Below are 14406 nucleotides of genomic sequence, written 5' to 3' on the forward strand. Positions count from 1 at the left end.
AGATAATGGTTTTATTTATAAGTTCCCTTACCTCTTATTTTTAGGTATAAATGATCCTGCAAATTATCCAGAGTATGTATTGGCAATCCACAGCTCAAAACGTTTATTAGTGGAGCAGATTTCACCACCAGCTTATGTACTTGCAGATGCTATAATAAGCTTAACTCTTTCAAAGGGTCAGAGGCATGAGGTATGTACTCAGTTGTTTAATATGATATTTCATCACATTTGATGAAATTTTGTGATTTAAATGCTAGTTTCTGACTATAGTTAGTTACATGTCCCACAAGTCACTTGCACGGTGAATCATAAAAACATGTAACAAGTCAGTTTACAGGTTATTAACTTAATTTGTATTTCAATGTGTTTGCATGTTGACCATTTGAATATTAGTTCACACAACAGAAAATAATATTTAATTTTATGACAGAAGTACATAAGTAACACTTCTGTACTGAATAAATGACAAATTTCTAATTGAAAATGCTTCTTTCAAGTAGGAGGTGTTGCCTATAAGGAACTTTGTTTAGCTGTTTTTCTAATTCAGCTGTGCAATTTTCACACATTTTGTATCATCAAGTGAGTGATGCAATATTTTGATAGCAGTATTTCTTGGTCCTGTCTGAGCTAATGATAATTTTAATGAAGATAATTTTTCCTTCTAGTAGTGGAATTATGGATTTCATTATCCCTTTGAAGATTTTCTTTAGAACAAATTTCAGGAGAGATGTGCTGTGATGCTGTAATTAAGAGAACTAATTGCTTAAATAGGTGTGTCTTAGATGATGATTGGTGAGCACAACATAATATTGTTGTGACATGCTTCTGGAGAATGAAAACATTCTGTGTTAAATGATAGTTATCACAAGGTAAATTCCAGATGACATTACTGTGAATGAAAGTAAGCAAAGTACATTACATCAAGGAAAAACTCACTTGAGAAAACTGTAATATTACAGACCAAATTTATGACTAGTAATTACCTGTAGGAGGAGACATTTCAATAGTCGATAGATATGTACAGGGCGGTCAGAAACAGTCTGAAAATCTTGTAAGTGTGTGTTCGGCTGTTTGTGTTGAGAGAGAATTGTTAAGAAAAAAATTTGATACATTGCACTGTTTCTAAGCTAATTAGCATTGAATTCAGCCATTCAGACCTTTGCATACACAAATGTAAGTAGCCTGCCAGGTACAATTAGTGTCAGTTGTTCTCATAGCGTAAATGATAATGCACGAGGCAGCTCATCATTTGGCTTGGGTTTGATCCTTACTACCGTCCCATGCACAATTTTTGAATTACTCTCTTGTTCAGTTTTAGGAAACCAAATGCATAACATGTTTAGTGTCATTGTCTCTGGCCATCAGCTTGAATTTACACGTGCAACAACCTGATTGGCTAACTTCAGTACTAACTAATTTGGAAAAGATGCAACAAATCGAATTTCTTTCTTAAAAATTATTTCTCAGCACAGCCTATCTTGCAACAACCTGTAAACCTTTTCAGATGGTACACATACTATCATAGTTTTCAGAACAAATAGTTCCTTTCTTGGGATGTGTGTGTGTGCGTGTGTGTGTGTGTGTGTGTGTGTGTGTGTGTGTGTGAGAGAGAGAGAGAGAGAGAGAGAGAGAGAGAGAGGGGGGGGGGGGGGGGGTTGGGAAGCTTAGAAAGGAAGAGGTCACTAAGAATCCCAGAAGAGAGAAACCTACCTAGTGTGAGGATGAGGGGGGGACTGAAATTACATCTTCTGAAGTTTAGTACTGGCCAGAAATTTATGATATGATGTTAGTTGTTTGACTGTCATCATAATCATCTGTCTCATAATTTTATAATAAACAAAGTATGTTTACATAATGATTTGTTTCTCTCTGAGGCCTAAAATGACACAAAGTGCAAAAGTGCTTAACTGAGCCATTGAAGAAGTTCTAAAACATGCAAATTCTTCAGTTTCAACCTTATCATTATGTAAATCCAAAATTTGTTGTTAACCTTACACACCAACTCTTTGTATGCTTTAACTTAGTTCTTTGTTGTTGTAACCTTTGGTGTACACAGTTGTAGGTGCTGCATGTTCTTATTGTCAATGAAGGGAGAGAGGAATTGCAGAAAACTGTGTAACAACTTTTTAAACACATTATTTTCACTTTCCCGTGTTGTCAAATGTTTTTAAAAATGGATTGTTATTCTAAAGAGAAATACTGCTAAGGTCAATTATGTACATTATGAACAGCAGCAGACTTATGCTGAGTCTTGTGGAATTATATTCATGATATGTGCCTCGCCTCCCCCCCAAAAAATCCAATCTAGATTTGTAGAATTATGTAGTGTAAATTTCTGAGCAATATTACATTCTAGTGAGCTGTACCACAGAACAGCAAAAGCAGTAAATTACATGTCATCTTCAAGAGAACAAAGTAAACTTTAGATCCATCACTGATTCATTGTTAAGAGGGTGTGAAAAATTCTTGCAGAATTTAAACAATTTAGGAGTAAAAGTAACAACTAGTAGAGGCTGTGAGTCATTGACAGGAACATAAACCAGACTAAAAACTATGGCAGCTTTTGGATGAATCCTTTTTAGAGCATGAGTACACACACACACACACACACACACACACACACACACACTCTCTCTCTCTCTCTCTCTCTCTCTCTCTCTCTCTCTCTCTCTAAATTGTGCCAGTTGAATACAGAATGTGGGGACTACAGTTTGTGAGGTAGAAGGGTGTGAGGGGTGGTATGGGGTAGAGTGAGTGAAGACAGAAAAGAAACGGGGAGCAGGAGCAGGATGATGGTTCAGAGGGAGGCAGCAGGTGTACAAGATAGGAATGCAGAAGGGAGAAGCAGCAGGTGTGTGGGTTAGGAATGCAACCCACAAACACTGCAACTGGTGAGTTTGCAACTGGTGACGGGGTGTAGTGGATTAGGTGGGTGTGACAGAACAGAGGTAGAGAAAACTTTGGGAATGAAGGTGTGGTTTCAGAGGGTTTGTGGAGATTGAGGTGAGGAAGATTACACACCTATCTATGTAGTTCAGAATAGATGATGCTGGAGTAAAGTTTCGGAGTCATGTAGCAGCCATTGGAAACAAGCATACTGTGCTCGGTAATGTGTTTTGTCACTGAGTGATCAAGTCTACTCTTAGCCACAGTTTGGAAGTTAGTTAGTTAGTTACATGTTCCATGGCTCATTTTGCATGACAGATTGTAATGATATGAAATGAGTCATTTTACATCATTCACATCACAAATTAATTTGTACATATGGTTACTGAACATTTCCAAGGTTCTTTCTTTTATGAGATACAGATGTGAGTTTACAGTTCCCATCCACCACCTTTTACACATTACAGGAATAGAAATTCTTCTACGGAACAGAAGGAATTGTCAAGGAGAAACTTCCTCTGTTTGTTTTCAAATTTTACTTTGCTTTTTGTAAGACTTTTTATCACTGGCTAAGTGACCAAAATTTGTTTGCAGCGTTGTGCATCCCTTTTTGTGCTAAAGACAACTTTAATGTGGAGTAATGAATGTTATTTTTCCTTCTGGTATTGTAATTGTGTACATCATTGTTCCTTTTGAACTGTAGTGGATTATTTGCAACAAACTTCATGAGGGAATAAATTTAGTGTGAAGCAGTGTCAGAAAGCCCAACTGCTTAAACGGACATCTACAAGATGATTGTGGATGGGCACCGCATATTATTCTTACAGCACATTTTTGTGCAGTGAAAACTTTCTTTCTTAAGATGGTGTTACCCCTGAACATTACTCCATATTAAACTACTAAATGAAAACATACAAGGTGGCCATTCATTTAGGTGTATAGTTGGTTGGCAGTCGTGGCCGCATCAAATGCTATGCAGAAATTGCAGCAAAGCTGGTACATGACTGGACTGTTTTCAAAGGCACCTGTGCCTTTCATGGGATACAATAAGCATGTGATGGGACTGGATTTGGAAATGCTGGGTGGGTGATTCAGACAGGTGTTGCACCCGGGTCTTCCGTGGGAATATCATGCATGTGGCACGAAGATGGGAGTGTGTGTGGCATAGGGATGGACCAGGATAATGTTTAAGTTGGGTGGACAGTAGAATACCTCTTAGGGAGAACTGTGTGCACGATGTCCTTCATTTCTGGACTTTGTGAAGATAGTCAAAGCTTTCCAGAATGAGATTTTCACTCTGCAGCGGAGTGTGCGCTGATATGAAACTTCCTGGCAGATTAAAACTGTGTGTCCGACCGAGACTTGAACTCGGCACGAGTTCGAGTCTCGGTCGGGCACACAGTTTTAATAGTCAAAGCTTTGATGAAGGGTATGGTTCAGTTGTTCCAGTCTGGGATGTATTGGGTTAAAAGGGGCATGCTTCTTTGCATCTTGTTCTTGAGAGGAAGGGTATTAGAATAGTGAGAATATGACACAGGAAATCTGTTTGTGGACTAGGTTTGTTGGATGGCGCCTGTCTGTGTGAGACCTTTAGCATACTGGGCTCTGGAATGCTTATCACTACAGATGTGCTGCCCACATATGGTCAGAGTATATTGGAGTTATTTTTTGGTGTGGAGGGGATGACAGCTGCAAAATGCACGAGTTGTTAATAGTTAGTGGGTTTGGTATGAACATAAGTACAGATGGAGCCATCAGAGATTTGGAGGTCAACTTCCAGTAAGGTGGCAGGTTGGGCAGGGGAGGACCAAATGAAGCAAAAGACAGAGGTGTTGAGGCTATGGAGGAATTAGGACAGGCTGTCTTGGCCCCGTGTCCAGATGTCTTATATATATATTTAACTAATTACACTCTCACCCATATATACTTCTAAGATGGATGAGTAGAGGACTATTAAACAAACAAATAATACAAATAAACATAGATCCAGAAACCAATGGGTGCGCCAATAGGACATTTTATGGCTGAGTACATGAATGCTGTTTAAAAGAGTCCCCAAAGATCCGTACTGCAGATATGTACTTAAAGACAAACATATTGCAACAAGTGTTCCACATGACCACCATACATGTGAAGGCAGACTTCAGTACGTCTCCTCATCGATGCCCATCCAGTTCAAAAAAGGTTCTGAAAACATTGACAACCATACACTATGCATTCTCTGATTTCACTGACACTATCAACATGACTGGAATACACCGTTGACTTTAAATATCACAAAAAAAAGTGGGTTCAAGTCAGGGGAACTTGAAGCCATGGTATTGCTAAGCTGCAAGAAATACACTTGTGCGATTTTATCCCAGACAGCTAGATGAAGGTGTACCAATGCACCATCATGCATGTACCACATATGATTCCTTTCACCAAAAAGAAAATCATCCAAGTAGTTGATTAGCTTGTGCTGCAGGAAATGAAGGTACATACAAGTCAGACAGATAGGAAATGTGGCGCTATCTACTGATCATCATGGCACTGCCTAACATTAATGGAAAGTCTCTGCTGATGTGCCATCTCAGTGGGGGTTCTCGTAAACCCGAAAGTGTGTGTTGTGGATGATCATAGTATGCCTTGTGTAAAGCATGCTTTGTTGCCCATGAGGAACTGTCCCCCCTGCGGGTCCGGGGATTAGAATAGGCCCGCGGTATTCCTGCCTGTCGTAAGAGGCGACTAAAAGGAGTCCATCCCCCTAACGGGGGTAGTTCGCGCCTGCGTCCGGAGACGGACGGTTCCACGACCTATCATCGTGGTCCTTTTGGTTTTTTCACTTCTCGTTTCTTCCTTCCTTTTGTTGGTTCCTTTCTTTGCTCTTCTCCACCTCACTGTCTTCCTTACTCTTTCCCTTGCCTTCTCCTTGCCTTCTCATTGCCTTTTTCTCCTTGCCTTCTCATTGCCTTTTTCTCCTTGCCTTCTCATTGCCTTCTTCTCCTTGCCTTCTTATTGCCTTCTTCCCCTTGCTTTCTCATTGCCTTCTTCTCCTTGCCTTCTCTGGTCTCCGCCTCGGCGTTTGAGACAGTCTGTCCTCTTTCTCCCTCTCTCTCTTCTTTTTCCTCTTCTTCCTTCCTCCCTGTGCGTGTCTGAAGGCCGACCCACGCGTTCGCACGCGTAGCCGGTGACGGGGTAACACGTAAGTCCCCGCCCTGGGTAGACATGTAAGGCACGCGCGTACCCCCTGGTAAAGGCCAGGCCCGGGGAGGGGTGATTGCCTGAGCTGATACCTTCTGACCATGCCGATTGGTCCCTCGGGAGGTGTGACCTGAGGTGTAAACATTCACCTAAGGCGGGAGTGCCCTCTGAGAGGGTCCCCACAAGGAAGGAGCGCGCCATCGGAGACGCTGGCAATCATGGGGGATTCCTCCGCAATGGATTCTACTCCATCTCTTTCGACTTCGACCCAAAAACGGAAACGTGACCAGCCAACAGTGACAAAAGTACTACCGCCTGCCCCACAGTTCCTCGTAGTTTCTCGAACTGAGGACGGAAAGGATTTTTCCTCTGTCAACCCTTTCGTTATTCAGAAGGGCGTAGATGCCATAGCCGGATCTGTCAAATCCTGTACCAGGTTGCGTAACGGCACCTTATTACTGGAAACTGAGAATGCCTTTCAGGCACAAAAACTGCTTCGGGCCACCCTCCTGTACACGTTCCCTGTCCGGGTGGAGGCCCACAGAACTTTGAATTCGTCTCGTGGTGTGGTCTATACTGACTCCCTCGACGGATTGACTGACGAGGAGCTTCAATCATTCCTCGCTGAGCAGGGCGTGACGGCTGTCCATAGGGTCATGAAAAAGGTCAACAATGACCTTGTACCGACCCGGACAATTTTCTTGACCTTCGATAGTGTTAAGCTGCCATCGCGCATCAAGGCGGGCTACGAGGTTATTTCTGTTCGCCCCTATATCCCGACACCTACGCGCTGCTACCAGTGTCAGCGTTTCAATCACACTCGACAGTCTTGTTCCAATGCGGCTAAATGTGTCACCTGTGGCAGGGATGCCCATGAGGGTGACTGTCCACCTCCGTCTCCTCGTTGTGTGAACTGTCAGGGTGACCATGCAGCATCCTCCCGCGACTGTCCTGTCTATAAGGAAGAACGCTGTATCCAGGAAATTCGGGTCAAAGAGAAAGTGTCCACCTCGGCTGCTCGCAAGCTATTGGCTAGTAGGAAGCCCACGCTGCTCCCAGCGGGGAAATACAGTACTGTCCTCGCCTCTCCTCGGACTACCCGGGAGGTAGCAACCCAGACATGCGATCTGACCTTCAGCACCACGGTCGTCCGTTCGGCCAGTGCTAAGATCGCGCGGTCGACGTCTCCTCTTCCTCCCATCACCCCACAGACACGAGCACCTTCTTCAGCTTCTGCTAAAACGAAGACACCGAAGTCAGATGCACGGGCCTTCAAGAAGGAACCATCCCGTGCAGACTTCCTCCGTACCTCGACCTCACAGCCTTCGACCGGTACTTCCACTACACGTCCTTCCAAAAAGGCGCATAGGAAGCACAGTTCTCCTTCCCCGCCACGGCGCATTTCTTCTCTTGCGCCACCCAGCGGCTGCCGCCCCAGGCCGTCATCCGTTTCGCCTGGCCGCACCGCTGGTCGCCGTACATCTGGCCGTTCACTGGCGGAGGAAGCTCCCCCTCCCGGCCATCCTCCCGAGATGGCCGATGACCCTATAGACCCAATGGACGATGACTGTCCGCCTACTGATAGCGGCGGCAGTGCTCGCTCGAAGCCAGGCCCTAAGCGGCCTTCGAGGTGACCACTTCTCTCATCTTTCTTTTCTTACGATGGCACTTATTCACTGGAATATTCGCAGCATTCGCTCCAACCGAGAGGACTTGAAGTTGCTGCTCCGCTTGCACCGTCCGCTTGTCGTAGCCCTCCAGGAAACGAAGCTACGCCCATGCGATCAAATTGCCTTGGCACACTACACCTCTGTGCGTTTTGACCTACCCCCTGTGGTAGGTATCCCAGCTCATGGAGGGGTTATGTTGCTGGTCCGGGATGATATTTACTACGATCCCATCACGTTGCACACCGGCCTGCAGGCAGTTGCCATCCGCATTACTCTCCCCACTTTTACGTTTTCCTTTTGTACCGTTTACACTCCATCGTCATCTGCCGTTACCAGGGCAGACGTGATGCAACTTATTGCTCAGCTACCTGCACCATTTTTGTTAACTGGAGACTTCAATGCCCACCATCCCCTTTGGGGCTCTCCAGCATCCTGCCCGAGGGGCTCCTTGTTAGCAGACCTTTTCAACCAGCTCGATCTTGTCTGCCTCAATACTGGCGCCCCTACTTTTCTTTCGGACACATCTCACACCTATTCCCATTTAGACCTCTCTATATGTACTCCCCAACTTGCACGCCGGTTTGAGTGGTATGCACTTTCTGATACATATTCGAGCGACCATTTCCCGTGTGTTATCCATCTCCTGCAGCATACTCCCTCTCCGTGCTCCTCTCGTTGGACCATCTCCAAGGCAGACTGGGAGCTCTTCTCTTCCAGGGCTACCTTTCAGGATCAAACCTTCACAAGCTGCGATCGTCAGGTCGCACACCTCACGGAAGTCATTCTCGCTGCTGCTGAATATTCCATCCCTCACCCTACTTCTTCTCCACGTCGCGTACCGGTCCCCTGGTGGACCGCAGCATGTAGAGATGCTTTACGTGCTCGTCGACGTGCTTTACGCACCTTTAAGCGCCACCCTACAGTGGCGAATTGTATTAATTATAAACGATTACGTGCTCAGTGTCGTCGTATTATTAAAGAAAGCAAGAAAGCCAGCTGGGCTGCTTTCACAAGCACCTTCAACAGTTCTACCCCTTCTTCTGTTGTCTGGGGTAGCCTGCGCCGGCTATCTGGCACTAAGGTCCACTCCCCAGTTTCTGGCTTGAAGGTCGCGAATGAAGTCCTTGTGGCCCCTGAGGCTGTCTCCAATGCCTTCGGCCGCTTTTTCGCCGAGGTTTCGAGCTCCGCTCATTACCACCCTGCCTTCCTCCCCCGCAAACAGGCAGAGGAGGCTAGGCCACCTGACTTCCGCTCCTCGAATTGTGAAAGTTATAATGCCCCATTCACCATGCGGGAACTCGAAACCGCACTTGGCCGATCACGGTCCTCCGCTCCAGGGCCTGATTCTATTCATATTCAGATGCTGAAGAACCTTTCTCCTGCGGGTAAAGGTTTTCTTCTTCGTACATACAATCGCATCTGGATTGAGGGACATGTTCCCGCATGCTGGCGCGAGTCTATTGTTGTCCCGATTCCTAAGCCGGGGAAGGACAAGCACTTGCCTTCCAGTTATCGACCTATCTCGCTTACCAGCTGTGTCTGTAAAGTGATGGAGCGAATGGTTAACTCTCGATTGGTTTGGCTGCTCGAGTCTCGACGCCTACTTACCAATGTACAATGTGGATTTCGAAGGCGCCGCTCTGCTGTTGACCATCTGGTTACCTTGTCGACCTTCATTATGAATAACTTCTTGCGGAAGCGCCCGACCGCGGCTGTGTTCTTTGATTTGGAGAAGGCTTACGACACCTGTTGGAGGGCGGGCATTCTCCGCACCATGCATACATGGGGCTTTCGCGGTCGCCTCCCTCTTTTTATTCATTCCTTTTTAATGGATCGACAGTTTCGGGTACGTGTGGGTTCTGTCCTGTCCGACACCTTTCGCCAGGAGAATGGGGTGCCACAGGGCTCAGTTTTGAGCGTCGCTCTCTTCGCCATCGCGATCAATCCAATAATGGATTGCCTCCCAGCTGATGTATCAGGCTCCCTTTTCGTGGACGATTTTACCATCTATTGCAGCGCGCAGTGTGCACGTGTCCTGGAGCGCTGTCTTCAGCGTTCTCTTGACCGTCTTTACTCCTGGAGTGTCGCCAATGGCTTCCGTTTTTCTGCCGAGAAGACGGTCTGTATTAACTTCTGGCGCTACAAAGAGTTTCTCCCACCGTCCTTACGACTCGGTCCCGTTGCTCTCCCACTCGTGGAGACAATCAAATTTTTAGGCCTTACCTTTGACAGGAAACTTAGCTGGTCTCCACATGTGTCATATTTGGCCGCCCGTTGTACCCGTTCTTTAAATGTCCTCCGTGTTCTCAGTGGTATGTCGTGGGGAGCGGATCGAACCGTCCTACTTCGTCTATATCGGTCGATCGTCCGCTCCAAGCTGGATTATGGGAGCTTCGTATACTCCTCTGCACGGCCATCCATCTTACGCCGCCTCAACTCCATACAACATCGGGGTTTACGACTTGCGATCGGAGCATTTTATACCAGTCCCGTAGAGAGTCTTCATGCTGACGCTGGCGAATTGCCACTCACCTACCGGCGCGATATACTGCTTTGTCGGTATGCCTGTCGGCTACTGTCAATGCCCGACCATCCGTCTTATCGTTCCTTTTTTGACGACTCTCTTGACCTTCAATACGGGTTGTATGTCTCTGCCTTGCTACCCCCTGGAGTTCGCTTTCGTCGCCTCCTTCAACACCTTCATTTTTCACTCCCTGCAACCTTTCGAGTGGGCGAGAGCCGCACGCCACCTTGGCTCCAGGCTCAGGTCCGCGTTCACCTCGACCTCAGCTCGCTCCCAAAAGAGGTCACCCCCGGTTCGGTCTACCACTCCCGTTTTTTGGAACTTCGTTCGAAGTTCAACAACATGACTTTCATTTATACAGATGGCTCTAAGACCAATGACGGGGTCGGGTGTTCCTTTATTGTCGGGGCACAAAGTTTCCAATACCGGCTCCATGGCCATTGTTCGGTCTTCACAGCTGAGCTCTTTGCCCTCTACCAGGCTGTTCTTTACATCTGCCGCCACCGACATTCTGCTTATGTCATCTGCTCAGATTCCCTGAGCGCCATCCAGAGCCTCAGTGATCTGTACCCGGTTCACCCTTTCGTACACCGGATCCAACGCTCTCTTCAGCAGCTGGTGGACGTCGGTACGCCGGTTAGCTTTATGTGGGTTCCTGGCCATGTCGGTATCCCTGGGAACGAAGCTGCAGATGCCGCGGCCAAGGCTGCGGTCCTCCAGCCTCGGACAGCTTCTTGTTGTGTCCCTTCGTCCGATTTTAGCAGGGTCATTTGTCGGCGCGTTGTGTCGCTGTGGCATGCCGATTGGGCTGCACTTACCGACAACAAGCTTCGGGCCTTAAAACCTCTTCCCGTGGCTTGGTCGTCCTCCTCACGCCCTTCTCGGCGGGAGGAGGTCGTTTTAGCAAGGTTAAGAATTGGACACTGCCGGTTCAGCCATCGCCATCTGCTGACGGCTGCGCCGGCGCCGTTCTGCCCATGTGGGCACTTGCTGACGGTTAGACACATTTTAATGTCCTGTCCTGATCTTAACACACTGCGCCTCGATCTTAACCTGCCTAATACTTTCGATGCCATTTTAGCGGATGACCCACGAGCAGCTGCTCGTGTTCTTTGTTTTATCAATTTGACACACCTCGCTAAGGACATTTGATGATGTTTTTTAATCCTATGCCTGTCAGTCTGTCTTTTATTGTGTTTTCCCTTTTAGTTGTTGTTGTCAACTTGTGCCTCGCGGTGCATTCTTAGAGTAGTCAGGGCGCTAATGACCATTGAAGTTGTGCGCCCGAAAACCACAAAAAAAAAAAAAAAAAAAAAAAAAAAAAAAAAAAAAAAAAAAAAAAAAAAAAATGAGGAACTGTGAATCATTGCTACATTTTATAAGGATCTCCATTGGCAGAAGACAACCCAAAATGGAAAATCCAGTGTGCCATGTCGAGCATGCTTTACACTTGACACAGGCACAGCCATCCCTCACCTAATACTTGCCATGTGGTGGAGGATGAAACATGTTCTAATGCAGCAATCCTTCTTGTACTTGTGCCTGGCATTGTGTCTACCTGTTGCAATGTAAACTCGTACATTTGTAGTGTCAACACCCTTGCTGGTCTATCTGCTTGTTGTATGTTGGGCTGAAATGAAACAGTCTCATGTGCAGGTGCTTATGGGACCTAGCAAATATTCTGCTGTCTGGCTGTCTAAGTCGAGGATATGCTTCATGATAAAATCGTGCTGCTTCCAGTGTACATTGCCATTAGCAAGTCCGTACAGGAAGTGAATGTCAGTCATTTCTTCATTTGAAAATATCTGTGAAGCCAGGGCAACCACTTCAGATGCATTTGCTATTCACTGTAGGAACTGGTACCTGGAAGATGAGGCTGCCTTTAGCTGCAGCCTTGCTCTCTGTGTATTGCCAGCACGGCATGAAACTTTAGCTATGATTGGTCAATTCAAGGTCATTCTTTCCTTCACACCAATGAAAGTAATGTACTCAATTAATTGACAGCAAGGTGCTAGCAAAAAAACTGCAACATCAGCGGAGCCTTAGACATTAACAGTGTTGTAACACTGTCATGACTGCACTTGTACCAGCAAAATCACTGGTTTCTGGATTTTTGTTAAGATTGTTTGATTTTTTCGTTGTACTCTACCTGCTCCTTTCTTGTATCTGTAACAGTCAAACACCTTGTATAAACAAATCCATGGTACAGCCTTGGCACCTACATGAGTCTTTCCTATGCTAATCTGTTTATAGGTCACCTATATGACACCTTCCTAGCCTTCCAAAATGCTACACCCATTGTCTGGTTCAAATTCGTTGATGGTATCATCATGATCTGGACCCAGGGTCAAGACAATCTGCCCTCATTTCCTCATTCCTTCAAAGCTTCAATAGGCTCTGATTCACTTCACCTGGTCCTCCTCTGCCTAAAGTTCCAGATTCCTGGACCTTGCCTTTCACCTCTCTGATGGCTCCATATGTACTTCCATCAACAGTTCCTGTATTTTTAGAGCTGTCATCCTTTACGGATAAAATAAATAAATAAAAAAAAGCGCTACATTGTCTAGCTACCTGAGAATGGCACATCTGCAGTGATGAGAATTCCTATCCTCAGTGTGCTGAAGATCTCACACAGACCTTTGCAGACAGGCACTGTCCACCCAATCTACTCCACAATGAGATTTCCCATGTCAAATCCCCACACCCTTAATCCTCCCACCAACCCCAAGAACCAGCTACTAAGGAGGGTGTTGCTCATCGCCCAATGATATCCTGGACTGTAGCAACTAAACTATGTCCTTCACTAGGGCTTTGAATAAGTATTGAATTGTGCCCACAATCTTTCCTACTCTTCCTAAAGAGGAGGCAGACAGTCCCAACACGTTGCCACTTGTTTCATATTTCTCTGGAAGACACAGGTGAAAGACCTGTGTGATTCATCCACCCAGCATATCCTACTTCAGTCCCTGCAAAAGCTTATCTTATCTCATCAGAGGCAGGGCCGCCATTGAAATCATCCATGTCATACATCAGCTCTGCTGAAATTTCTGTACAGCATTTTATGCGGGCATGACCACCAACCAATTGTCCACCTGAATGAATGGCCATTGCCAAACTGTGGCCAAAAACAGGGTTGACCACCCAGTGATGGAACATGCAGCTGAGCCCAATGTGTTTGATTTCAATGGCTGCTTCACAACTCATGTCATCTGGATTCTTTCTCCCAGCGGCAGCTTTTCTGAACTACATAGACTGGAGTTATACCTTGCAATAAATCATCAATTCCCATAACCCTGCTGGCCTCAGTCTTTAATAACTGACTGGACCCATGCCCTCATCTCCACTATCTCCTCTTCCTCTGTTCTGTCAACCCCTCCTAATCCATTCCCTTAAGACATCTACATCTACACACATACTCTGCAATCCACCATACAGTGCATGGCGGAGGGTACCTCGTACCACAACTAGCATTTTCTCTCCCTGTTTCACTCCCAAACAGAACGAGGGAAAAATGACTGCCTATATGCCTCTGTACGAGCCCTAATCTCTCTTATCTTACCTTTGTGGTCTTTCTGCAAAATATAAGTTGGCGGCAGTAAAATTGTACTGTAGTCAGCCTCAAATGCTGGTTCTCTAAATTTCCTCAGTAGTGATTCATGAAAAGATCGCCTCCTTTCCTCCAGAGACTCCCACCCGAGTACCTGAAGCATTTCCATAACACTCGCGTGATGATCAAACCTACCAGTAACAAATCTAGCAGCCTGCCTCTGAATTACTTCTATGTCCTCCCTCAATCCGACCTGATAGGGATCCCAAACACTTGAGCAGTACTCAAGAATAGGTCGTATTAGTGTTTTATAAGCGGTCTCCTTTACAGATGAACCACATCTTCCCAAAATTCTACCAATGAACCGAAGACGACTATCCGCCTTCCCCACAACTGCCATTACATGCTTGTCCCACTTCATATTGCTCTACAATGTTATGCCCAAATATTTAATCGACGTGACTTGTGTCAAGCGCTACACTACACAGAGTACGCGAAAGAACTTGCCCCCCTTCTAACAGCCGTGTACCGCAAGTCTCTAGAGGAACGGAGGGTTCCAAATGATTGGAAAAGAGCACAGATAGTCCCAGTCTTCA

At 46.0% G+C, this 14406-nt stretch overlaps 1 protein-coding gene across 1 annotated transcript in view; it reads left to right on the top strand.

Annotated features, from left to right (window-relative positions):
- The window catches only part of LOC126412414 (calpain-D-like), a 126888-nt gene that overhangs the window by 98404 nt on the left and 14078 nt on the right, over nucleotides 1-14406 (top strand). The window contains exon 12 of the mRNA XM_050082002.1: nucleotides 45-190. Coding sequence (XP_049937959.1) covers nucleotides 45-190 — 146 coding nt within the window. The remainder of the gene's footprint in view (nucleotides 1-44; nucleotides 191-14406) is intronic.

Source organism: Schistocerca serialis, chromosome 7 (genome assembly GCF_023864345.2).
Source record: "Schistocerca serialis cubense isolate TAMUIC-IGC-003099 chromosome 7, iqSchSeri2.2, whole genome shotgun sequence".
In the NCBI taxonomy this organism is placed as follows: Eukaryota; Metazoa; Arthropoda; class Insecta; order Orthoptera; family Acrididae; genus Schistocerca; species Schistocerca serialis.